This window comes from Hyperoodon ampullatus (assembly GCF_949752795.1).
Source record: "Hyperoodon ampullatus genome assembly, chromosome: 4".
Taxonomy (NCBI): domain Eukaryota; kingdom Metazoa; phylum Chordata; class Mammalia; order Artiodactyla; family Ziphiidae; genus Hyperoodon; species Hyperoodon ampullatus.
The window spans coordinates 29,697,830-29,725,104 of record NC_136917.1 but is presented as its reverse complement, the minus strand read 5'-3'; the positions used below and the strand labels follow the sequence as shown (position 1 = coordinate 29,725,104).

Sequence of the window (27,275 nt, the reverse complement as noted above, 5' to 3'; positions counted from 1 at the left end):
TCCAGGGCCACCGAAAAGAGTGGCAGGGGGGCGGTGGAGCTATGAGCAGCCTGAGCCCACTCCCCTGCCAAGGGGCCGTGGGGGCATCGGGCACTCCGAGGTCCGCATTCCGTCCACATCTCTGGCGTCTGCTGTCCAGCAAGACTGGCCCCTCTGCCCAGTGGCCAACAGGCCGCAGGCATCCCCCCAGCCCTGCTCTGCACCTTTGCTCTGAGCTGGGCTCCCCCCGGCACAGAACAGGGGCCCAGACCCGCTGCGGTTTCATTTCCATTTGGGCTCATCCGGAATACATGGCCTTGACATGACTGTCTCTCCTGGTTTCTTTCTAGAAGTGCCAGCTGGGGGCAGGATAACTGTGATGTGGTACTAAGTGTTCACAAAAGACAATAGGAGATACTTCTGCCTGAATAATCTGGAAATCCTGAGCAAGGAGACTCCGTGTAACACCAAATATCTGCTGTTGTTTCAGGTCCAGCCCGTGCAGCACGTGTATCCCCCCCAGGTGCAGTACGTGGAAGGGGGGGACGCCGTCTACACCAACGGAGCCTTGTACGTGGTGTCCTCCCCCTCCCCCGAAAGGGGCCTCACAGGGAACCAACTGTAGGCCACATCCCAACCTTCTTTCATGACGCCCACTGAGCTCCCTTGGGGATGTGTTTACACAAAATCCTTTCCCTTACCCTTCGGGTGATGTGTCCCAACTATTACAATGGCATAAGTACATCACAGCCTGGTGGAGATTTCAGAAACCACAGACTGTTATACTTTTACTTCTAGAAAAGGCAGTCTTCAAAATCAAACAAAAAAAACCAATCCACCTTCTAAGTCTGAAGACATCCTTTGCAATCCAGAAACCGTGTCCATCTCTGCTATTTCATCCTGGCCTCTGTTAACCTCTGGCTTTTTCTGATGTTGGCAAAACTTGATCTTCCATTTGTCAAGGACGTCTAGGGTTTTCTGCCTTCAAACTCAGTGATGCTTGGGGCAGAAAATGATGCGTTTCCCAGAAGCTCACTGCGCTCGGGACGCGCGTCCTTTTGCTTGTTTCTGCCTCTGGTTTCCACAACTCCCGTCCTGAGGGCGCGGGAAGGTTTGGTTGTGGTTAAAGAGATGTGATTGCTGGAGTCGTGGGCGCCCGCAGCACAACACTGAAGGCATGACACACACTGACCCAAAGGAGCGCGTGTGAAGCCTGTGAACCCCCAGCAGGCTCTGGGGGACCCTCCTCCGCAGCATCCTGGTTTGATTGCACTGCGGTCAGACAGGATGTCCCCCGGGGGTCGGAGAGGCTGCCCTGTCCCCCAGAGGGGCCTTCCCTCAGTCACCCCTGAGGAAAAACCCCTACTGACCGCCTTTCACTGCGGCCGGATGTACATCAACCGACATGGTTAATGATTTGATCCAGATGTTAAAGGATTTCAGACAAATTCTTGGAATCCCTTAGACATTCTTTTTATTATGCAATTACATTTTTTAAAAAAAACTTTCTGGTTTGAAAGAACTAGAGACTCCCAGGAAGTTGCAAAATTAGCCCAGAGTCCCTTGTACCTTTCACCCAGCCTCCGCACCCCCGGTGGTGACATCTTCTATGACTGCAGGATGGTATCAAAACCAGGGCACCACATCGGGCCATATTCAGCTTCACAGCCTTTAGGCGCACGTGTGCACACGAGTGTGTGTGTGTGTGTGTGTGTGTGTGTGTGTGTGTGTGTGTATACAGCTCTACATGGTCTTATCCCAGGGGTAGACCTCCAGTAACCAGGGTCAGGTCCAGCCCTGCTCCACCCACCAAGCCCCGCCCCACCCACCAAGCCCCGCCCCCGTCCAGTGCAATTTGCACGTGCGGTTTGTAAATGACCAGTTGCTGAGGGGTCAGCTGGGATCCCGAATGCTTTCGGAGACCATGGCTGTGAACGCGCTGTGTTGACAGCCGGGTCTGACTTAGCCACGTGCTCGGCGCCGTGGTTTCCGGCGTTTACGTGAAGCCTTCTCTCTCCCGCCAGGCGGACGGCGTACGCCTACAACCCAGAACCCCAGATGTACGCCCCCAGCAGCTCCGCGTCGTACTTCGAGGCCCCGGGCGGTGCCCAGGTGACCGTGGCAGGCTCCTCCCCGACCGCAGTCCCTGCCCACAGCATGGTGGGCATCACCATGGATGTTGGGGGCAGCCCCATCGTCTCCAGCGCGGGAGCCTACCTCATCCACGGGGGCATGGACGGCACCCGGCACTCCCTGGCGCACACATCCCGCTCGTCACCCGCTACGGTATGTACGTCCCAGGCTCTCGGGGGCAGCAGGTTAGGCCCTGAATAGACTCCCGGCAGCAGCAGGGACGGTGAGTAGAAGGCAGCCGGGAGCACGAGCGTCGGAACCCCACCAGCCTCCGACAAGTGCCCCGTCTTTGAACCTCGGGTCCTCCCTTGGTAAAGACAGAGGGTAGATGGCTGTAGCTGGTGCTGGGAGCGTTGCAGATGGGGAGGCAGCTCAGTGCTGGGAGATGCTGCTGCCGCTGCTGGTCCACCATGACCGTCCTCATCGTCATCAGCCTCTCCCAGGCGGAGATCAACCCATCCGCGCGAAAACTGGGCTGAACCCAAGCAGAGCTATACGGGACTGGTACCCCACACCTCTGTCCAAAACGGTGGCTTACCTGCTTTAAAGATGTATCTGCTTTGAAAACTCTATTTCCCATATTTACTCTTATTTTTTAAATTAGCACAGAGTAAAGTGGACGGTGTGGGCTACACAGACCCATGAGTTTTGACTCACGTACAGACTCGGGTATCTGTCCCCACATCAGTACACAGAATGGTTGCATAACCCCCAAAACTCCCTCGGGTGTTTCTTGGTAGTCACGACCTCCTCTCACCCTCAACCCCTGGCACCCGTGGATCTACTCTCCGTCACTGTACTTTTGTCTCTGTGGGGATGCCGTATAAAGGGGATCATCCAGGAGACACCTTTTGTGACCGGCTTCTTTCACCCAGTGTGGAGCCTGGAGATCCCGTCCAGCTGTCCTGTGAGTCAGTGATTCCTTCTTGTTGCTGAGTCATGTTCTGCGACCCTAACGACTCGTTCATCCATTCACCAGCTGCGGGGCCATTTGGGCTGTTTCCAGTTTTTCGTGATTGTGAATAAAACAGCTAGAAGTACTCTCACGTATAGACACATGTTTTCCTTTCTTTGGGGTCAGTCAATACCTACGAATGGGATTGCTGGCTCCTACAGTAAGTGTATGTTTAACTTTATCTGAAACCACCCGTGTTTTCCCGGGGCGGGGGCGCGTACCATTTCGAGCTCCCCCAGCCAGGTGTGAGTTCCTCTCGTCCCACCTCCTCACCAGCATTGTTTGTTGTCAGGTGTTGTCAGCATCTTTCTTTTTAGCCATTCTCGTTGGTGTGTGGTGTTATCTTACTGTGGTTGTCATTTTGCATTTTCGTAACGATGGCAAGCACCTGTTCAGGGGCTTTGCCTTTCATGTATGTTCTTCGGTGATATGTCAGTTGAAGTTTGTTTATTTTTTTAACTGTGTTGTTTGTTTTCTTACTGTTAATTTTGAGAATTGTTTGTATATTCTGGATACAAGTCCCCTGCCGGATATGTGATTTGCAAATATTCTCTCCCAGTCATTAAAGTGTTTTTTCATTCTCTTAAAAGTGTCTTTTGGGGACTTCCCTGGCGGTCCAGTGGTTAAGACTCCACGCTTCTACTGCAGGGAGCCCAGTTTCGGCCCCTGGTTGGGGAACTAAGATCCCACATTGCTGTGCTCTGCAGCCAAAAATTAAAAAAAAAAAAAAATTTTTTTTAAAGTGTCTTTTGCAGAGAAAAAAAATTTTTCCCAATAATTTTGATCAAATCCAATTTAGCAGTTTTTCTTTTTTGGAAAGATCGTGCTTTTGATGCCACGCCTGAGAACTCTTCGCCTGTCCCGAGGTCGTGAACATTTTCTCCTCTGTTTTCTTTGAAAAGTTTTATAGTTTTACATTTTACATTTAGCTCCGCTTCATTCCGAGCTAACTTTTGTATAAGACATAAAGTTTATGTCGAGGTTCATTTTTATGCATACGAAACAACCAGTTGTTCCAGCATCATTTGTTAAAAACACTATCCTTTATCGGATTGCTTTTGTACATTTGTCAAAAATCAATTGGCCTGGGACTTCCCCGGTGGCACAGTGGTTAAGAGTCTGCCTGCCAATGCCGGAGACACAGGTTCAATCCCTGGTCCAGGAAGATCCCACATGCTGTGGAGCAGCTAACCCCGTGTGCTACAACTACTGAGCCTGCGCTCTAGAGCCCGTGAGCCACAACTTCTGAGCCCAATGCCACAGCTACTGAAGCCCGCGCGCCTAGAGCCCGTGCTCCGCAGCAAGAGAAGCCACCACAATAAGAAGCCCGCACACCACAATGAAGAGTAGGCCGCGCTCGCTGCAGCTAGAGAAAGCCCACGTGCAGCAATGAAGACCTAATGCAGCCAAAAAAAATCAATTGGCCTATTTCAGAACACTCTGTTCTGTTCCATTTATCTATGTGCCTGTCCCTTTACCAGTACCACACTGTCTTAATTACGACAGCTTTAGTCAGTCTCAGAAATGGATAGAGTGACTCCTCTCACTTTATTCTTCAGTATTGTATTGGCTATTTATATAAATTTAGAATTTTCTATATAAATTTTAGATCAGTTTATCTATATCTACAAAAAAATTCCTAGTGAGATTTTGATTAAACAGCATTAAAGCTGTGTATCAATTTGGGGAGAATTGAAATCTTTACTATGTTGGGTCTTCCAATCCATGAACGTGGTGTGTTTTCTCCATTTATTTAGATCTTCTTTGATTTCTTTCATCAGCATTTGGTCATTTTTAGCACGCAGATCCTGTACTTATTTTGTTATATTTATGCCTAAATATTTTTTGGTTTTGGAGCTTTTTTTTTTTTTTTGGCTATGTTGGGTCTTAGTCGCAGCATGCAGACTCTTCGTTGTGGCGCACGGGCTTCTCTCTAGCTGTGGTGTGCGGGTGTTCTCTCTCTAGTTGTGGCGCACAGGCTCCAGGGCGCGTGGGCTCTATAGTTTGTGGCACGCAGGCTCTAGTTGAGGCGCACAAGCTCAGTAGTTGTGGCGTGCGGGCTTAGTTGCCCCACGGCATGTGGGATCTTAGTTCCCTGACAAGGGAACGAACCCGCGTCCCCTGCATTGGAAGGCAGATTCTTTACCACTGGACCACCAGGGAAGTCCCCTGGAGCTATTTTAAATGGTACTGATTTGAAATTTCAGTTTTCAACTGTTCATTGCTAGTGTACAAAAGTATGGTTGATTTCTGGCTCTTGACCTTGCCTCCTGTGACCATGCTGAACTCAGTCTTTAGTTCTAAGAGTTTTTTGTGGTCTGCGAATAGGAACAGTTTTAGTTCTTTTCCAGTGTGGATGACTTTTATTTCTTTTTCTTGCCTTATTGCACTGCCTAGAACATCCAGTACGATGTTGTGTAAGAGTGGTGAAAGTGGACATCCTTGCCTTGTTCTCAGTCTTAGGGGAAAAGCTTCAGTCTTTCACCCCTAAGTGTAATGTTACCTGTATGTTTTTCACAAATGCCTCTTTTCAGGTTGAGGAAGTTTCCTTCTATTCCTAGTTTTCTGAGAGTCTTTATCATAATTGGATGTTGAGTTTTGTCAAATGCTTTTTTCTTATTGATATGATGACGTTTTTTCTTCTTTAGACTACGAATGTGATGGATTATATTGATTGATTGTCAATTAAAAAATAACTTCCTATTTTTGTGTGGGCTTAATCTGAAGTAGAAGATGATGTTCGAGCCTCATCCCTGTTCTCTTGGTCCTGATGTGTTTCCGGGTCACCCTGACGTTACAGGCCCTCTGAGCTTAGCTGTTCTCTCCCTTTCCCCAGGACCTGGCTCTGAGGACAGGCATGAAGAGAAGTCATTTGCTGTCTAGAGCGGTGACTGTGGGGTGTTGCCTGCCACTCCATCCCAGGGGCACCAGCCTGTCCCTTGCCTCACTTGGGCCCTCCAGGGCCCTCAGCACACCCTCAGAGGATTGGCTGGCAGACCTGAGTGTAGAGCTGCCATTGATCAGAAGCCTTCCTCACAGACTACATTAACTTTCATGAATGTGACGTCTCCATATCAGCAAACTACATCAACTCATAATAGTGAATAAGCTAGGGTTGCAGGTCGCAGGCCTACTGAGATCATAGGTCATGATATTCTCTGCAGTCCACACTGCCTCGCTGGAAACAAATGTGCAGCTCAGACCCCGGGCCGCCTGGTTACTGTAGTCTGATGTCTGGGTTGCACTAGAAGAATCAAGTTTTTAAATCAGTTGGAAATCCATGAACAGGCTATGTTTTGGCACTCTGCCCACCCCTCACCAGCCCCAAAAGCTCCAGGACAGTTATCACCTTGGATGAGGATCTGCCTCCAGACTCCCTCTGCTCTGCTGTGGTTTTTTGACTTGCTTTTGGTGTGGGGACATCTCACAAGGATCAGCAGAGATCCAGCCAATAGCCAAGAACAGGACTGGCCCTGAGGTTGCAACAGAAGTATTGACGGCTCCTGGGTCTGGCATTTCACGTCTATCAGTTTTCTTATGTCAGAGTTGTGTTTCTAGGGACTTCAAGTTAATCCTGCAAACAGAGCACAAACACCAGAGCAAATCGGCACCTACAGCCCCAGTGAGGGACTTCAGACTTTCAGTGACACATTTTCTTGAATCTCATTTCTGGTTAAAATTTCATCCGTATTGAAATCTTAGAAGTGAATTGCCCAAATGGTAAGTTTTTGATAACTTTTCCTGTTGTGCTTTTTTTTTTTGACCCCATGGAGCTGAGATGCTAAGCTGAGAGGTAAGCAGGCGGCCCCCCTGGGCCACGCAGTGGAGGCTGATGAAGACAAATCATCTATCCAATTTTGAAGATGATAAAAATACAGCGTCCCTGTCCGTGAGGGGATGTACCATTGCAGTGTCTCATCAGGGCTCTGGGACCTGGTCTGGTGAAGACCCGTTGGACTCTGCATTTCCAGGAAGTCAGAGAGGGCCAGCACACAGGCAGTGGTGGCCCTGGGTGCTCCAGTCCCACGGAGGTTGGGGGCTGCCTGCCCAGGCGACCCCACTCAGGCAGGCCAGACAACTGGTGCATAAGCAAGAGCTACATAGAAGCTGGAAGGGCCAGCGCTTCACCTTGGAGGATGGCGGCACATGGGTTCCATCTTTCTCTGGTTACGTTCAGCTTCTGTAAGCTTTGTGGCATCTGATGTGATTTTCATACACACCTAAGAAAGCATCATCAATGTCTTCCACCCCCAAGTGAGGAAAATCCTCCTGTCTGGGTATGTGGAGCAGAGTGTCAGCAGCCCAGCCCCATGGAACACTTCGGGTCTTCTTCAAAAAAACTGAGCTTTTAATATTAAAAGTCGCAATATGCAAATGAAAACTACAATGAGGTACCACCTCACATGGGTCAGAATGGCCATCATTAAAAAGTCTACAAGTAGGGACTTCCCTGCTGGCGCAGTGGTTAAGAATCCACCTGCCAATGCAAGGGACACGGGTTCGATCCCTGGTCCGGGAAGATCCCACATGCTGTGGAGTGACTAAGCCCATGCGCCACAACTACTGAGCGCGCGCGCCTGGAGCCCGTGCTCCGCAGCAAGAGAAGCCACCGCATGAGAAGCCCGCGCACCGCAACGAAGAGTAGCCCCTGCTCGCTGCAACTAGAGAAAGCCCACACGCAGCAATGAAGACCCAACGCAGCCAAAAATAAATAAATAAAATAAAATAAAATTTGTTTTTAAAAAAAAGTCTACAAATAATAAATTCTGGAGAGGGTGTGGAGAAAAGGGAACCCTCCTACACTGTTGGTGGGAATGTAAATTGGTACAGACAAAGCTCTAATTCAAAAAGATTTGTGCACCCCTATGTTCATTGCAGCACTATTTACAGTAGCCAAGACATGGAAGCAACCTACTTAAATGTCCAGCAACAGATGAATGGATAAAGAAGGTGTGGTACATGTATACAGTGGAATATTACTCAGCCATAAAAAATAATGAAATAATGCCATTTGCGGCAACATGGATGGACCTAGAGATTATCATACTAAGTGAAGTAAGCCAGATAGAGGAAGACAAATATCATATGATATCGCTTATATGGGGAATCTAAAATATGATACAAATGAACTTATTTACAAAACAGAAACAGACTCACAGACATAGAAAACAAATTTCCAGTTACCAGAGGGGAAAGGGTGTCGGGGAGGGATAAATTAGGAGTTCGGGATTAGCAGATACAAACTACTATGTATAAAATAGATAAACAACAAGGACCTACTGTATAGCCCAGGGAACTATATTCAGTATCCTGTAATAAACCATAATGGAAAAGAATATGAAAAAGAATATATATATTTTTTAAAAGTCACAATACTTGGGGCCCTGGAATGCTAGATTCAAGTTCTGCAGTGTTCAAGCTACAGCAGACATCCCTGAGATGTGCCACTTGAAATCATAGGCATTTCTTTGCTGAGTCATCAGAAACGCAGCTCCTGCTTTCGAAACTCCAGCGAGCATCTTCACTCTGACCACCAGCACACGTGGATACAGAAGAGACGAATCTTCTATCCTGTATCCAGCTCGCTGGGAAGATGGTCTTGGGGCCGCTTCGAGTGGATGTGTCTGTAAGGGACCTGCTTCAGTCCTGAGTGCTGAGTCAAGGCCAGCAGGGACCCTGGACCGTCCACGGCTCCCTGTGTGTGGACTGGCTTCCCACTCGGGCACCTCCGTTCTCACGGTGACCCTTCCTGGTGGCCCACGGGGCTGGTGCACCATCCACGCGGCGTCACAGCTCACGATGGATCGCCAACCGCTAAGCAGCTCTTCTCTGGAGCCTGTGTTCTCGGGGAAGACCCAGGATATCTTGACTGGACTACGAACTCACACGCCTACTGGACATTCGCTAGAAGCTTCCTCGCCCCCTGCACAGAGCTTTTGTCCAACCACAAGAGCAAACCGTTTGCCAGCAAAAGCACACTATTTGATAAAGGAGTTTTGCCAATAGTACATCCGCTTTTTCTCTAAAATATTCATCATTGGACTTCCCTGGCCGACCAGTGGTTAAGACTTGGTGCTTCCACGGCAGGAGGCATGGTTTCAATCCCTGGGTGGGGAACTAAGATCCCGCAAGCCCCGTGGCTCGGTCAAAAATAAATAAATAAATAATGCATCATCACTTTTTATCCTTTTAATAGACTTTCTCTTAGAGCAATTTCAGGTTTACAGAAAAATCGAACAGAAAGTACAGAGAATTCCCGTAATGCCCCACCCTGTACCCCACGCAGTTTTCCTTATTATTAACATCTAAGTTTGGTGCATTTGTTACAGCCAATAAGCCAATATTGACCCGTTATCATTATTAACTAAAGCCCTTGGTGACATCAGGGTTCACCCTATGTTGTATGTTCTATGGGTTTTGACAAACATCTAATGATATCATCACTTTTTAAAAAAATTTATTTTTGGCTGCATTGGGTCCTCGTTGCTGTGCACGGGCTTTCTTTAGTTGCGGTGAGCGGGGGCTGCTCTTCGTTGCGGGGCACAGGCTTCTCATTGCAGTGGCTTCTCTTGTTGTGGAGCACGGGCTCTAGGCGCGCGGGCTTCAGTAGTCATGGCTCGCGGGTTCAGTAATTGTGGCTCACAGGCTCTAGCGCGCAGGCTCAGTAGTTGTGGCACACGGGCTTAGTTGCTCCACGCCATGTGGGATCTTCCAGGACCAGGGCTCGAACCCGTGTCCCCTGCATTAGCAGGCAGATTCTTAACCACTGCGCCACCAGGGAAGTCCCAATATCATCACTTTTGAATCTGGTTTTGCAAGTTTCTTTGCAAAGGTGGGAGCAGTGCCCCTTTGAAAGATCTATCTAAGGTTCACCTCTGCTCTGCTTTAAGTGACAAAATTAAAGAATGCGTACTGGAAAGCACTGCAGTTCTTATTCTGAAAAGTCTCAGTTAACTTACCAGAGAAGTCATCATCCTGTTTAGAGTAACACAAACCCACTTACCATGTCAAGGGCTACATGGGTCATCCACTTAATAAAAGCCTTTTCCTAATTTCCTTCATCTGTTCCTTGTGTTCCTACTATTTTCTTTCATGGCTCCGTATGTAAATGAGCACAGTGTGTGACCCCCGATTGGATCCTGGTCCACAAACAGGACTTCCATCAAGTGATTCGTTCAGTTAACCGTGTTGAGTGGGGGTTAATTTCCAGGTCACGGAAGATGTTGACATTTGGGGAGCCTGGCTGAAGGGCATATGGGAATGCTTTGTGCTATTTTTGCAACTTTTTTTACAATCTGGAGTTATTTCCAAACTTAAAAGTTAAAAATTTTTCAATTGATAAATTAAGAGGTAGAACTATGTTTTTTAAAGTTCTAGGAACTACAACAAGAACTAAACATGTTAGCTGTTAAAAATGATTACCAAAAAAGATATCTCCATGAGATAGAAAGAAAAGAGGAAGACTTGCTTTTTTTATACCTTTTTCTTATATTTGAATTTTAACCACATGCATGCATTACCTTATACATTTTTTATTGAGGTAAAATTCATATAACATAAAATTAACCACTTTAAAGTGCATAATTCGGTAGCATTTAGGACATCCATGGTGCTGTGCAACAATCCCCTCTCTACCTAAAAATTTTAAAAATCAGTTTAGCAGTAAAGTATAATCCATACAATGCAATTGTGTGAGTGATTTACAACTGCTTAGTAAATCTCTGGGGGCAGAGGCGGCAGAGTGCTGCCCTCCAGCCAAATCCTGCCAGCCCCCTGGTTTTGTAAATAAAGTTTTATTGGCACACAGCCACGCCCCCTCATGGATGCACACTGGGCTGTTAAGGAAGGAAGAGGCTTCCTCTCCTGAGTGGGAGTTGGTGGAGGCTGGGGAGAAGCTGAGGTGGGGCTGGGATGGGGCAAGCGAGGTGCCCAGGGCACCAAATTTAGGGAGTTGCTCCCCTCCGGGGGCTGACCCTGCCATGGCACGACCTTGACAATGAGCTCTTCCTTCAGTTTGGTGCCCTGGGCACTTCATGGGCACCACCCCAGTCCTGGCCCTGGTATGTCTCTGGCCTAATCGGGTTTTTGTATGGCAAGTGCATATAATATTACTACATAATTTTTTAATGCTTAATTAGCAAAATAAAACTGGACAAATTGAAAATGCCCATTTCCCCCAGCCAGCCTCCCTGTCTCCCCAGTGGTGAGCCCTGCCCTTCTCTCCATCCTCCCACCTGGCCCTTAACTGCAGCTGTTTCCTTTCTCCAGGCAGAATTCTGTGATTTCTATCCCTGCCCTCAAAACTCCAGCCATGACACTTTGGTTCTTTTAAATACTCTCCATTTTCTTTAAAGCTCCAAAAGCGTTCATAAAACATTTAAACGTTTATTTCCTCCTTCTGTGGTCACATAATAAGCTGTATTTTAGGACAGGACATTTACTGCAGCAGTTTTCTGTCCTCACCCCCACTTCTCCCTGGTTTTCCAGGAGCATCCTCTCCCCCTTCCCACTTCTGGCCCAGGAGGCGTGGTCCTGAAATCAAATTATGGCAGACCCAGCCTGGAGATACAGGTGTTGCTTTTTTGGGGTTTTTTTGTTTGTTTGTTTTGTTTTTGCGGTACGCCGACCTCTCACTGTTGTGGCCTCTCCCGTTGCGGAGCACAGGCTCCGGACACGCAGGCTCAGCGGCCGTGGCTCATGGGCCCAGCCGCTCCGTGGCATGTGGGATCCTCCCAGACCGGGGCACGAACCCATGTCCCCTGCATCGGCAGGCAGACTCTCAACCACTGCGCCACCAGGGAAGCCCACCGGTGTTGCTTTGATACTGGTCATTGCTGGCCCTTTGCAGGGGTGACCTTGGCCTGGCAGGTCGTTTTTTTTTTTTCTTGGCTGCGTTGGGTCTTCGTTGCTGCACGCGGGCTTTCTCTAGTTGTGGCAAGCCGGGCTACTCTTCGTTGTGGTGCGCGGGCTTCTCCTTGCACGCGAGCTCAGTAGTTGTGGCCCACGGGCTTAGTTGCTCCATGGCATGTGGGGCCTTCCCCTACCAGGGCTCGAACCCATGTCCCCTGCATTGGCAGGAGGATTCTTAACCACTGCGCCACCAGGGAAGTCCTGGCAGGTCATTTTAATGAGGTTATTGTGTTATAAATGGAATGGTCATTAGAGTGGACGCTAATGAATTCAGAGGAGAAGTAACCTGCACCCTCACTTAGAAGACACAAATCTAGTCCTTATGTCAGGTAAAATTTTGCTAGGATTATACATGAAAGGAAAGGAGTTTTTAAAATTCCTTTAAAAATTTTTAAATAACCGACTAATTTTAATATACTTGTGAGTTAATAAAGCTTATCTGCACTCTGCTATCATGTTGAGTTCTTGAAACACTGTATCTTTGATCACAAGTCGTTAGGCATTTTCTCCCCTCCTTTCTCCCGAACGCCTAAAGTGTGATATGTGTGTGCCCTTTTCCCCAGGCATTCTGCTAGTAATTCACGCAGCAGAAACCAGTGAAATTAAACGGCCAATAAAAAGTAATATGGGCTGCACTGCACCCAATCAGAAATAAAGATGAAGCTCCTGATAAGTCAAGAAATAGGTAGACAAGTGTATGCATAATACCAAGATGGAAAGAAATCTTTGAGAAGCTCAGAAAACAGAAACGATTTTAGGGAAAGCTGCCTGGCCCTGGGGTGGCAAAGGGGCACCTCTGCGTCTATCCTTGGCTCTTCCTTACAGTTTGACACGTTGGCCTGTGCAGGTACCACTTTGATAAAATTTTTTAAATAACAAAAAATTAAGCTCCAGTCAAGTATAAATTTAATTTCCATTTTAAGTATATCCAAAGATTAAACACTAACTTTTCCAGCCACTGAGAGGACTTATCAAGCCTTTTGTACTTGTGCAGTAAGAATCCCTCGGTCAGGTCTGTAAGGAAGCCTCCCACTCCAGCCCCGAGACTTCAAGCGTGAGATGCTCCTTTTTCAAGGATGCTGGACGGCCTCAGCTTGGAGCTGGGAGGTGGCGCCACAGCGCCCTCTGCTGGATGCACTGCGCTGCGCCTCCGGTCCTAACTCCTGGGCACCAACCCCTCCATCTGAACTTCGGGGACTGGTGACGTTTTCCTCAACTTCATCACCTTCAGAGGTTTACCTGACGTCTTAATTTTAAAACGCAGTGAACACCTTGGGAGGTTCCACTGTGTATTAAGTTAATTTAAGGTATCAGTGGGCTTGTTCTGACCCTATTTAATAGTTATGAGGTTTTGAGGATGGTCTTACAAAGCAAAAGTTCATTTGTATTCTTTCCCACAATACTGCGAACTGCACGATTTTCAGCAGTCTTACACATATCTGGCAAACTTCTGGGTGTCCCCAGGACCCTCTCAGGAGCTCCACGAGATCAAAACTGTTTTCATAATAATACTAACCCATTAGTTGCTGTTTTCCCTGTGTTGACATTTGCCCCAACGATGCAAAACCAGCACGGCTGACACAGCCGCGCACAAATCAGAGTAGACACATCAGAGTCTCTAGAAGTCACTATAATCCTCACCATCATGCACGCACAGTAAAAAAAAAAAAAAAAAAAAAAAGGAGAAATACCAAATGTTAGTTTCACTCAGGAATTCCCTGATGAAGCAAAATTCCCTGATGAAGTAAAAATTATTAATTTTATTAAATCTCAATCCTCGAGAACGCTTTAATATTCTGTGTGACGAAAAGTGCTTCTGCTTCTTCCCGAAGTATGATGACAGCCTTGAGGAAAAGCTCATGGGCAAATGGCTTGTGAGCAGAATGAGCTACTTTTTTCATGAAACGCTATTTTTCCTTGAAAGGATGACAGACAAATTATGATTATTCAGACTCGAAGATTTGGTACACATTTTCTCAAAACTGAACGGTTGTGAGCTTGACATATCGAGGAAAACACGACAGGTTTTATTGTCAATATGTTCTCAAACCAAAAAAACAAAAAAATAGAATTTTGGAAAACTGGTATCTTGGTGAAGTTGTTGGTAGTGATATTAACCAATGTGACTTTTTTCAATACCATGTGATGAAATGTATCAACATTTGAAAGATCTGCAAGCTCAGTGAACCAATATTTTCCAAGTGACCAGTGCATGTTGTTACAAAACCATGCATGTGGGTGAAAGATCCATTCAAATTGCAAGAAAGACTAAAGTTTCTTTTAATTAGTTGCATAGTTTTTATTGAGGTAAAATTCACATAACATAAAATGCACCATTTTAATCATGTAATTCAGTGGCATTTGGTACATTCACAATGTTCTGTAACCATTACCCTGTCGAGTTCCAGAACATTTTCATCACCCCCAAAGGAACCCTGTACCAGTTAGTCGTCACCTCCCATTCCTTCCTCCTTCAGCCCCAGGGCAACTAATCTGCTTTCTGTCTCTGGATTTGCCTGTTTTGGACGTTTCATACAAATGGAATCCCTCAGCACGTGGCCTTTTGTGATTGGCTTCTCTCACTGAGCATCATGTTTTCAAGGCTCATCCACATTGTAACATATGTCAAAACTTCATTCCTTTTTAGGGATGAATAATATTCAGTTGTATGTATGGACCATATCTTGTTTATCCATTCATTGGTGACTGACATTTGTGTTTTTCTGCTTTTTTTGCTGTTATGAATCAGGCTGCTATGAGCAAGTTTTTGTTTGAACACCTGTTTTCAGTTATCTTGGGTAGAGTGACGTTGCTGGGTCATGTGGTTTAACTGAGTTTATATTTTAACAGCTGTTTACCACGGTAGCTGAACCATTTTGCAGTCCCACCAGCAACTGAGGAGGGTTCGAGTTTCTCCACATCCTCACTGACACTTGTTACTTTTCTTTTTTCTCTTAATAGCCATCCTAGTGGGTGTGAAGTGGTATCTCACTGTAGTTTTAGTTTGTATTTCCTTAGTGACTAACGATGTTGAGCATCTTTTTATGTGCTTATTGGAGACATGCCTATTCCAGGCCTTTGCCCATTTTTTCAAACTTTTTATTTTATATTGGAGCATAGCTGATTAACAATGTTGTGTTCATTGCCCATTTTTTAATCGTGTCATTTTATCATTTTGTTGTTAGTCTCCATAGTTCTTTATAATATTCTGGATATAAGACCCTTATTAGATACATGATTTGCAAATATGTTCTCCCAGTCTATGGTTGTCTCTTCGCTCTGTTGATAGTGTCCTTTGATGTACAGAAGTTTTAAATTTTGATGAAGTCCAATTTATGTTTTTTAAAAGCTTTAATCTTTTATTTTTTGTTTGTGCTTTTGGTGTCATATCTAAGATTCTATTCCCAAATCCAAGGTCATGGAGATAACCTTATTTTATGTGATTACCTCATGTTTTCCTCTAAGAGTTTTATAGTTTTAGCTCTTACATGTAGTTCTTTGATCCCTTTGGAGTGGATTTTTGTATATGCTGTGAGGTAAGGGTCCTGCTTCATTCTTTTGCACGTGACTATCTATTTATCCCAGGACCGTTCATTGAAGAGTGTATTCTTTCTCCATTAACTGGTCTAAACACCCTTGTTGAAAACCAATTGACCCTAGATGTATGGGTTTATTTCTGGACTCTCAATTCTATCCCATTGATCTGTATGTCTATCCTATCCCAGTACTGCACTGTTGTGTTTACTGTAACTTTGTAATCAGTTTTGAAATGGGAACTTGTGAGTCTTCGACCTGGTACTTCTTTTTCGAGATTGTTTTGGTTATTTGGGGTCCCTTGCAATGCCATATGAATTTTAAGATCAACTTGTCCATTTGAAAGGCAGCTGGAAGCTTTGTAGAGAATTTTGATAGAGACTGCATTGAGTCTACAGATCGATTAGGACAGTATTACCATCTTAATAGTAAGTCTTCCAATCCATGAACATAAGACGTCTTTCTGTTTGTTTGGGTCGTCTTTAATTTCTCTCAACAGTGTTTCATAGTTTTTTCAGTGTACAAGTATTTCACCTCCTTGGTTAAATTTATTCCTAGGTATTTTATTCTCTCTGATACTATTGCAAATGGGATTGTTTTCTCCATTTCATTTTCATATCGTTCATTGTTTAGAAATATAATTGACTTTTGTATATTGATCTTATATCTTGCAGCCCTGGTGCTGATAGTTTTGGGGGAGATCCTTCGGGATTTTCCGTATTTAAGATCATGCTATCTGCAGATAGAGGTAGTTTTGCTTCTTCCTTTCCTGTGTGGATTTCTTTTATTTTCTTCTGTGGCCTAATGACCCGGGCTAGAATTTCCAGTACAGTGTTGAATAGCAGTGGAAAGAGTAGATGTTCTCAACAGTGGTCAGAAGAGGTGGGGGGCGAAGCAGAAACCCCTCGTTCCTGAACTCAGCTCTGGGGAAGCGGTCCAGCTGCACTTTATGAATGTGTTGGGCCTGCTTTTTACAGAATCATCTCTGTGGTCTTTGCCTCCCCTTGGTGTTTAAGGGTCATTGCCTCCAGCAGAGCTTATGTTTGCATTTTTCATGTACAAGTCGGGCTCAGATGTGGTGGTTGCCACACTCGGCCAGGTGTCTCTTCCTTTGCATAGACCTGCCATGGCCCCTCAGCCCTCGCCTCCGCGAGGTCTGAGGACCCATCTCAGAGGCCCTCCCCCAGGAGGACCCCTCTGTGAGCTGTCTCATCTCCGTGGCCCCAGGGTCCTGTGCCTCCCAATGGCAGGGCTGGGGTCGTGGCCTACTGGTATTTTCCCAAAGCCCTCCAGCTGGGAGACCCTGGGCTTTGCGACAGGGCAGGCTGGCTGGGAAACCAGTGCCATCAACTGTCCCCGGGTCTGTGGTCCTCTGATTCTCCCAGTGCAGATGATGGATTTGGGGAGCAGCAGGCAGTTATCATGCTGGCTTTTGCTTACACTTGAACTTATGCAGTGACTAAGTATTCCCGTTGTGCATGTGCACATGCAGACGTGTTAAAACTCAGCTGCCAGTGTAGACAGTAGGACCCCATCTGCTGCTGGTGTCTGACAGGCTCCTGGGCTCCTCTGCACGTGATGAAGCAACGCTCCTGCTGAGGCTTCAGCCCCCGACCTAACCCATTCGCCCCTGCCCCCCCCGCCTGCATCCCGCCTGCTTTCTATTTTGTAGGCACTCGGATCTTTATTTGGATATTAATACAAACAAATCTTGGCTGATGCTAACCATCTGATTTCGTTTTTTTTTTTTTTCCATTTTGTTTTGTTTTGTTTCTGCGCACATTTTCTTTAGCTTGAAATGGCGATTGAAAACCTCCAAAAAAGCGAAGGGATCACATCACACAAAAGCGATTTACTCAACAGTCATGTAAGTGTGTGTCAACCTGCTGGTCTGCCCTGCTCTGCTTGTCACCTTCATAGGCATTTTAAAAACAAACAGGGAGTTCCCTGGTTGCCTAACGGTTAGGATTCCAGGCTTTCACTGCCATGACCCTGGTTCAGTCCCTGGTTCAGGAAACTGAGATCCTGCAAGTCGCGCGGTACGGCCGAAAAAAAAAAAAGCAGTGAGTTGACACCTTTAAAGTGCCGAAAAGGTGCAGAGGGGGGAACCAACCTAGACTTCTACACTCAGCAAACACTTCCTTCCACAGCGAAGGGAAATTAAGGCAGGCTCTTCCTTTGTGAAGGCGGGGTGACAGCGCCTCCCTCCTTGCGGGGAACAGGGATTAAACTGCTTAGTGTATGTAACGTCCTACCCACCGTGCCTGGCAGAGGATAAGCACTGTAAATAAATTCGTACTCAAACAAGCCACAGCCAAAAAATGATACCGGATTGGGGATGCCATAAATGTTCTTAGCTAATTCTCCTGTGATTGGCTCTTTGAAAAAAAAAAAAAATTGGTAACTTGACAAAAGGGCAAAGCAACTAATTCCTATTGATTTTAGCTGCATAAGACCTTTCTCTGATGGGGACACCACATGATCGTAGGCCCCAAGGCCAGGAGGGCACAAAGGTCTTTGCCTCTGGGTGGCTTTGAGTGGCAGGACGAGGCTGGAAGAGATGACAGTGCAGGGACTCGGCTTCTGGGGATAGTTGAGGAGGGAAAGCTCCTGTCTCTCCCCACACTCGTCCCTTTTCCCCTTACTTCTCCAAACGCCCTCAATTCGGCTTTAACTGGAACTTTGTTCGGGATTTTGGAGGTAGGACAGGCCGCAGGAGTTCAGAGCGCACTTCTGGCAGCTTTTCTCAAGCACTTGGGTTGGGATTGGCATCCTTTTGAGAATTAAAACATCAAAGAAAAGAAGTCCCCTTTAGTTGAACCCGATCCCAGCTGTGACCCCAGCAAGAGTTTCATACTGGCTGACATTCAAAGTGAGTGATTCAGGGTGCGGGGCCAGAAACCCCGCTAGGGAAAGATCCAGGAGCTTCTGGGTTTGTCAGGGGGCACAGGCGTGGCCAGCAACTCCAGCCCATTGGCTGAGCCTCAGAGGGCTGGTCACTGGAGGAAGAGCAGCCTCACCCCGGCTGTCTCGAAGGAAAAACAAAAGTCCATCAGGCCCCAGGCTAGGTGGGTCATGGCCACCCTGTTGTCCATCACTGCCAGACGATGTCAGCTGGTGGGCACGTCTAGAGAAGGGAAGCTGCAGCCTTAGAGCAGGGTGTGTAGAAAGTCCGCAAGACGGCATTCTCTGCTCGGGGACCAGAGTTCTTCAGATCTCGAGCAGACAACGTGGCCACGGCACAGCCTGCAAGGCCAGGCGCTAGGGCAGCCCCAGAGAGCCACGAGGAAGGCAGGATGGGTGCGGACCCCAGGCCGGCGGCGTATCCGCGGGAAGTTTAAAATGTCTATGCGAAACGCATGAGCCTCAGTCTCTGGCTGTAGGGATGCCTCTGGCTTTCTAACACTTTTTCTCTGGAAGGCGGGCTTGCCTTAGTTGCTTCTCCGAAACCAGTTTCCATTCCTGAGTTTAGTTTCCGAGCAGGAAGAACCTCCTTGTGTCCGTTTTCTTTCTGGCGATTTGTTGTTGAGTCGTTTTCTTCCATTGGGAGCCATGAGAAGTAGGATCTGAGGCTTGGTGACTCAAAGAGGATAGAAAGAAGATCTCTGTGAAGAGTCGACCCCACGTGCTGCAGTCAGCCTGCCAGGAGCTGTCTGGGCAGGGAGTCGGGGGAGAGAGTTAGGGTGTGTCCTGGCGACAGACGGCCATGTGTCCTGCAGAGCCCTTCGTGGTCCTAGGTGGCCGTGCTCACTTGAGACAGTTGTCCCTGGGCACCACTGGCTGCAGTCCCCGTGCCCGGGCAGAAGAGCCTGGTGCCGGGTGGCAAGATGCCCAGAGCCCAGGAAGGCTGGGCTGTGCCTTCCAGACCCAGCCCGACATCAGGGTCACCCCAGCTCCCCAGGCTGCCCTCGGGACTCGGACCAGGGGGTCTGAGGGTTGAAGGGACCTTTCAGCCTGGTGTGGGAGCCCCTGAGGGAAGAGGTGGGCCTCAAGCCATCTTTAAAACAGGGGAACGCATGATTTGGTGGCAGGAAATGAGGGATAACTGTTTTGGAGGAAGGAGGCATAGAAAGTTGAGCTGGGAATGGACATGCCGTCCCTCACCAGGGTGTCACTGTGGCCTGTGGGTGCAGCCACGCCAGCGAGGCCTGCCCCTCTGCTGTCCCCCAGGTCTATCGGGAGAGGCCCCCAACCCCTGCTGACTCAGGGACCCCCATCCTGGGTCCCTACAGAGGTGGCCGCTGCTTACTGTACATAAACTACTATTTCCAGCCCCTGGGAGAAGGACCTGCTTTTAGGTGAATTGTGTTCAGATTATATGACTTTTTTTTTTTTTTAAATCAAGAAACATAAATTGTCAAAGATGACTTAGCCTTCAGGTGGTGGTGTAGTGACAGAGCCATGCCCTGCCGTCTGGGCTGGGGATGGGCTGTGGCAGCTTCATGGGCTGGGCGCTCTGCCTAGAAGTTGCTCCAGATGATGGCGGCGAAGGCCTCCGTCAGTGGTCGCGGTTGGACTGCTGTTTTTTGGAGTCTCCCCGGCCCCCTCACCACCTTGACAACCCCGCCTGGTCTCCTGGCGGGACAGTCTCTTTCCCAGTGGGCGTCGAGGCCGGGCCTCTCCCGTCAGCTGCACCCTTGAGTCTCCAAGGGCGCCTGCCCGCCTGGAGGCACAGCTGCGCACATGTGTCAGGGGCCGAGCCCTGACCGCCCCCTGCCCCCGCCCCACAACAGACCCTGCACCTCCCGCCACCTTCCTGGCTCATCCAGGGCAGCGCCGTCCTGCTGTAGGCTCATCCTTGTCCCCCCTCCTCCTCCCACAGCCCGCATCCAATGCTCCTTGACCTTCAGACCCATCCGGAATCACACCACTTCTCCCCACCCACCCACCATGGCCACAGCCTCCCTACCATGACACCCGGTCAGTCTGCCGCGGGTGAGGCAGGGCTGTGTGGTGGGGAGATGGGCCTCCCGTCCACCTAGTGTCACTGACGTGCGATGCTCAGCCAGTCGGGACGACACCAGGTAGCGGCGTCTGGGGGTGCGGTGCGCAAACCCCGCCGGCGCTCGCTCAGCCTACAGGGGAGGCTCTGCCTTCTCAGAGCCCGTAGACCAGCCTCCCTTCCGGGTCACCTCTCATTGCCGGAGAGGGTGACAGTGAACCCATTATTGCTTCGGAGGCTGCCGGTGGCATCTGTTCTCTCTGTACTTACCTCTACTCAGGAGGGAGTTAACCACACATCCTTGGTGTCAGTGTCCATGTAGTCACCCAGCAAGGAAGTCTGCTTTTCGTGTAATTCTTGGGATTTGGCCCAGGTGCTGAGGAGCAGAAGCAATCATCTTGCCCAAACCTTCCTTTTCACGTTGGGCCAGTCGTGTCAGGCGCCGGGCGGGGTCTCAGCCTCCATCTCTCAGGACCTGGTCCGGGGCCCCTTCCAGGCCTCCACCTCACGGCCTGAGGATCCTCCTGAGGACTCGCCCGGGCGCTCAGACCCTGAGACATTTGGGCCCCTGGTCCCGGCTTCTCCCTCCCACAGAGGACTCCCATAGAAGCAGCCTACGCTCCCCAGCCAGGGTGGCAGAGACAGGAAGAGCCTCCTGTTTCCATATCCAGAGGCTCTCGGCTCTCCTCGTGCTGGGGTCCCCTCCGCTCTGCAGGACCCCTCCTCCTCTCCATCAGCGTTTCTTGAGGCATCTTCACGGGGTGCAAACGTGGGCAGACCCGGTTCTGTCTCTGCTTCCCGGAGCTCCCATTTCAGCCGGGAGACAAGCGATAGAAAATGAATGCTTGTGTCGGCGAGCAGTGCTCTGGAAAACCTTGGGGCTCAGGGGCCAGCAAATACCAGCCCTTTGTCACCTGGATCCTGGATCCTGAGCCAATTGAAACTAGACAACGGGGCAACAGACAGAACCCAGTTCTCCCCTGTGGCTTGTGAGGCTGCTGTGGGAAGGCTCGTAGCTGGTGGGACAGGCACCCCCCCGCTGTGAGCGCAAAGCCGGCCGGGGCGTACCCGCAAGAAAGGAGCAGCTTCACTGTGCCACCCAGGCCCTCCTTCCCAACTTCCCGGTGGTGTCAGTCCCTTAGCCCCAGAGTCAAGGCAGCGGGGGGCGGGGTGAGTGCAGGGGGGCCTCAGGGGTGGGGAGGAGGGTGCCTCCTGGGGCAGGCCGTGGGCAGTGATTAAACCACTTAAGTTCACAGTTTGTTCATAGCATCAAAGACGGGGGGCGGTCAGAACAAGGGGCGCCGAGGAGATGGCCCCTAAGAGTGGGAGCCGTGGGCCAGAGCAAAGCCTTGGAGAGAGAATGGGGGGTGCTCTGCCACCTTTGTGTAGAAAGAGCACATTTAAGGAAAGTTTGAAAATTATATATCTAGGTGACTTGATGGAAAGCAGAAACCATGATGTTCTTTCCCAAAGGGGGAACTGAAGGACCTTTCCTGTTTCCCTCAGCCCCTGGCTGCTGCCCCCTCCTCCCCACGTCCCCGTGGTAACTGCCCCCCTTCACCCACTGGTGGGGGTGGGATCCCCCTGCGGGGTCACGGGCGCGGCCAGCACACGACATCCCACAGCACACGGACAGATGAGTGGACAGCTGTTCCCGTGCACCCAGAGCTGCATGAGGCACGCTTCGTGGTGACAGGAGGGCCGGCGGCCCCTGGTTCAAACCTGCTACTCGGATGGGCAGCTGGGCTGGTCCCTCAGTGGGGAGGTGGTGTGGCAGAGACCTCATCTGTGGGGCAGCTGGGGAGGGCCTGCTGCCGGCTCTTCCCCGGGGCAGCACCTAACCCCAGGCCTCATGCTACGCCTCACACACTCCTCCTCAGCCCCACCCGCACAGACCCGCTCTCGGCTCCTTGGTGTCACATTGACACATCTGGTCCCGACCTGCACCCTGAGTGCCAGCCCAGCACTCCTCCCCCTCCTCCCAAAAGCAGAACCCATCACCCCAGCCCTTCTGGATGCCAGAGGTCTGTCTTTCTGTTAGAGCAGGGGTCACCGGTCCAGGTCCACGGCCTGTTAAGAACTGGGTGCACAGCAGGAAGTGAGCGGCAGGGGAGCCAGTGAAGCTTCACCTGCTGCTGCCCGGCGCTCCTCCGGTCACTCGCCTTCCCACCTGAACCCTCCCCCCTCCCCCCACCGTCTATGGAAGACCGGTCCCTGGTGCCAAAAAGGTTGGGGAGCGCTGTGTTATAGGACCCTCTGCTCTGCCAGTCCCCCAGGGCCCCTTCACCTGCACCTTTGACCTTTTCCCCACCTTCATCCTGCACATCCAGCCCAGGCCCACCCCCTGCCTCTGAAACTCTCCTTATTCTAGCATCCCTGCCACCAGCTGACCCCACCACCCGCCTCTCACTCAGGTCCATGTTAGAGCGGGGAGGCTCCAGGGAGGAAACGAAGGCACGTGTCAGGTTCACTTTAAAATGGCAGGAGGGGGCCTCCCTGGCGGTCCAGTGGTTAAGGCTCCGCGCTGCCGCTGCAGGAGACGCGGGTTTGATCCCTGGTCGGGGAAGTTCTGTATGCTGCGAGGCGTGGCCCCAAACGAACGAACAAACAAAAGCGTTGTAAAGCAACTATACTCCAATAAAAATGAGTTTAAAATAAGATAAAGTGGCAGAGGCGGTGTGTGGGGCTTAGAGGAAGTAAATTGGCCCTGAGGTGATGATTGTTGAAGCAGGAGTTCATGAGTCTGTTCTCTCTACCTCTGTGCGTGTTAAAACCTTTCCCTAACGAAACGTGTCTAAAAGGGCGACGCGAGCAGACTTCGCAGCCTGCGGGCTGTCTGGGCGGGGCCGCGACCTGGCTTGCAGGGCCGAGCACCAGAGGGGGCCGGGGGTAGGGGGGTGGGGCGGCGATCTCCCAGGGAGAAGGACAGAGGGTGTGGGAGCACAGAGAACAGGGGCCCCGGCAGCAGGGAGCCCCATCCGGATCCTGACGCGGAATCCTGCCTCTGGCCTCGTTCCCGCACTCGCTCTTCCAACTCCAGACCTCCCTCCGTAGGGGAACAGTCTTGAAGCCAGAATCAAACCGCAGCCTTTGGGGTGCTCTGCAGCGGGTGCAAAGGGGGCGGGGGGGGCAGCCTCCCTCGGGGTGGGAACTGAGCTCTCTGTGTGGACAGTTCTGAATCAGTGCTGACCTCTGGGGCCCTCGACTTCGGCCTTGGATCCTTTTCCCTCCCGTTGGCCTGAGCACAAAACCTGGCACACGAGCCTTTCAGTCTTTTATTCAGTTTCCTGTTTGTTTTCCTCTCAGTCCTGAGTACAGGGACTGCGGTGGGCGCCGCAGGGGCCCGTGCCGATGGGCCGTGGGGTTTTCCTTCATCTTCCTTTCCCGTGTGCTCAGATCAGCTCCATCCCCCTAGGTTTAGGAAGCATTTGGTGTGTGAGGCCTATGGGGATTTCAGTCTCCATCACGGGCAGGTTTTTATAAATTAAGTCAAGGAACCTGAAAGCTTGGCTAGAAATCGAAGGAATAAACAAGCAAGTGAAAAGAAGCTATTAAGTAATGAACGTGCCCCAAATTGAACCTGAATGGGTGACAGTAGAGGTGAGGTTCCCCGTCGTGTTGGAGGACGGAAGGCGTGTGATGCTGTCGGTGCGTCCACGTCAGCATTCGGCCTATCTTGTCCATCCAGCTCCAGTGGCTCTTGGATAATTACGAAACCGCAGAAGGCGTGAGTCTCCCCAGAAGTTCGCTCTACAACCACTACCTTCGCCACTGCCAGGAACACAAGCTGGACCCCGTGAACGCGGCCTCCTTTGGGAAGCTGATCCGCTCCGTGTTCATGGGCTTGAGGACGCGGCGGCTGGGTACCAGGTGGGTTGGTGAGGGTGTCTGGCAGCCCTTGCACCTGCCCCCCACCCTCCTATTCCCTTATACAGACATCAAGCTTCGGGAGAACGTGAGGCTCCCTCCTCCTGCCACGTCCTGACGTCCACGGCTCCGGGTGCACCTGGAGTTGCCCTGAATTGGCGGTAGCCTGGGCGCAGCCTGGCCACCCGTGGGCCGTGATCGCTTCTTTCCTGGTGACGGGACACGGGCTTCACCTCCGCTCTCTCCCTTCGTTTGAAATTTTCCATAGCAGCCTTTTTATTTTATTTATTTATTTATTAACATCTTTGTTGGAGTATAATTGCTTTACAATGGTGTGGTAGTTTCTGCTGTATAACAAAGTGAATCAGCTATATGCATACGTATATCCCCATATCCCCTCCCTCTTGCGTCTCCCTCCCACCCTCCCTATCCCACCCCTCTAGGTGGTCACAAAGCACCGAGCTGATCTCCCTGTGCTATGCGGCAGCTTCCCACTAGCTATCTATTTTACATTTGATAGTGTATATATGTCCATGCCACTCTCTCACTTCATCCCAGCTTACCCTTCCCCCTCCCTGTGTTCTCAAGTCCATTCTCTATGTCTGCGTCTTTATTCCTGTCCTGCCCCTAGGTTCTTCATTACCTTTTTTTTTAGATTCCATATATATGTGTTAGCATATGGTATTTGTTTTTCTGTTTCTGACTTACTTCACTCTGTATGACAGACTCTAGGTCCATCCACCTCACTACAAATAGTTCAGTTTCGCTTCTTTTTATGGCTAAGTGATATTCCATTGTATATACGTGCCACATCTTTATCCATTCATCTGCCGATGGACACTTAGGTTGCTTCCATGTCCTGGCCATAGCAGGCTTTTTAAATAGCAGCCTCTGGATTGTCTAGTCGAGGTGGAGTTACCATGTCCTGATGCTTTTTGCTGTGCCTGGACCAACCCACTGTGGGCTGCTCTTGGCAGACAGCAGGCAGGAATCTTTCTCCCTCCACCCCGGACCCGGGCGGTAGCGTTTGGCTCCTCCCACTAGGCAAAGACGGCCTTGCTCTGTTCAAAGCGGGGTGTGTGTGTGTGTGTGTGTGTGTGTGTGTGTGTGTGTGTGTGCTTCGCCCACACGTGAGATCACCTTGCACGGCTTTGACCTGTGGCCGGGTGAAGGTGCACACACGTGGGTCTCGGCGTTCACTCACCCCCTCCCAGAAGCGGGCATGCTGGTTGTCTTAAAGGACGGGGCCAGGAGAGTTCTCTACCACCTTGGGATCCCTGACGGAGGACATCCTTACAAAACATGGGCAGCCAGAGGGGGGCAGGGAGGAGGAGTCCATGACCTCTGGGGACACGGCCACCGCTGCCCTGGGGCCTTTCCAGATGGCTCCTGGGGCCTCCACCTTCAGAGGGTCCCAGATGCTGGCCTCAGAATTGGGGCTCGTCCTCCCCGCTTTCCCCCTCCGAGCACCAGTTCAGCCCGCACCTCACCTGGGAAGGACCCAGGCTCCCCGGCTTGTCCGTGTTGCCAGCTCAGGGAAAATGGCAGCCCGTGAGCTGGGGGTGTTTGCAAGGCCGTGTGTCTGTCCTTCCCTCCTGATGAGCCCCTTCTGACCTTTTTCCTTAAGGAAATTATTTAAAACCCTTTGAGCATCATTTCTCCCATAATAAAATAAGGTAGTGTTTCCCAAACTGTACCATTTCTAAAACGTGTTATTAGATGCTTGGAAGGGGAGAGTTAATAATAGTAATTATTATTTATTATAATAGTAAGTATTATTATTATAAGTATTATTATTATATTATTGTTTATTATAATAAGTATTATTATTTATTATAATAAGTATTATTATTGCTATTATTATTATTATTAGACCATGCTGGGTTAAACAAAGTTGAACTGGCTTTTTTACTGCAGGACTTCTCAGAGCCTTTATCATACTAAAATACAAGCGGGGAGTCTCCCAGAGGGGGAAGTCATTACAGAATTTCCTGAACCTCTCTGACCACGGGACAGCCCATGAATGTTGCCCACACGGTCCAGGGAACACTGGCCCCAAGAGCCCAGGGAGAAGGGCCAGGAAAGAGCCCTGTCTTGTGGTTCAGGACATCTGCAAAGAGAGCTGACCCCAGATGTTTGGTTCCTAGGGGCAACTCCAAGTATCATTACTACGGGATCCGTCTGAAGCCAGACTCTCCCCTGAACCGGCTGCAGGAGGACACGCAGTACATGGCCATGCGGCAGCAGCCTGTGCATCAGAAGCCCAGGTGGGTGAGCTGCCCGGCCGGCCTCAGGATCAGTCAGCCCGCGGAGAGGTTTCACTAGCAGGAATGGAGGGAGAGGGGTTTCTTGAGCATTGACCACAACCTGGAAATGGACGAAACATGGATGGAGTGGAGAAAACCAGTTCACATTCGCCCCCACCCCGGCGTCCTGGGAGAGCCCTGCCTTTCACTTGCACCTGGCGTGGAGTGAGGCCAGCAGGATGCAGGCAGTTTCAGGGTCACAACAGAAGTGAGTGGAAGGTGCAGAGATCTCCCACGTGCCCCCCACACCCCGGCCTCCAGTGCTGTGCCTCTGTTACAGTTGATGAACCGACATAGACCCGTTCTTGTAACCCCAAGTCCATAGCCGACATTAGGGTTCACTCTCTGTGTCGTACACGCTGTAGCTTTGGACGAAGGTGCAATGACCTGTATCCACTATTAGAGGATGGTACAGAGTAGTTTCACTGCCCTAAAAACTCTCCCTGTTCCTCCTGTTGGTCCCTCCTCCCCGCCAACCTCCGGCGAGCGCCCATCTTCTTTTACTGGCTCCATAGTTTTTGCCTTTTCCAGAATGCCATGGAGTTAGAATCACAGATCTTTGACTTTTCCTCTCTGTCTTCAAAGAAAGAGAGAGAACACTGAACATAACCCCAGAAGCCAGGATAAAGAAGCTTATACACTTAAGTTG

General features: G+C 49.8%; 1 protein-coding gene across 1 annotated transcript in view; it reads left to right on the top strand.

Moving 5' to 3' along the window:
• Positions 1 to 27,275, top strand: part of RFX2 (regulatory factor X2) — a gene marked incomplete at both ends in the record, with an annotated part of 44,865 nt that overhangs the window by 4,562 nt on the left and 13,028 nt on the right. The window contains 5 exon segments of the mRNA XM_079701474.1: positions 470 to 549; positions 2,004 to 2,265; positions 17,304 to 17,378; positions 24,142 to 24,323; positions 26,468 to 26,587. Coding sequence (XP_079557600.1) covers positions 470 to 549; positions 2,004 to 2,265; positions 17,304 to 17,378; positions 24,142 to 24,323; positions 26,468 to 26,587 — 719 coding nt within the window.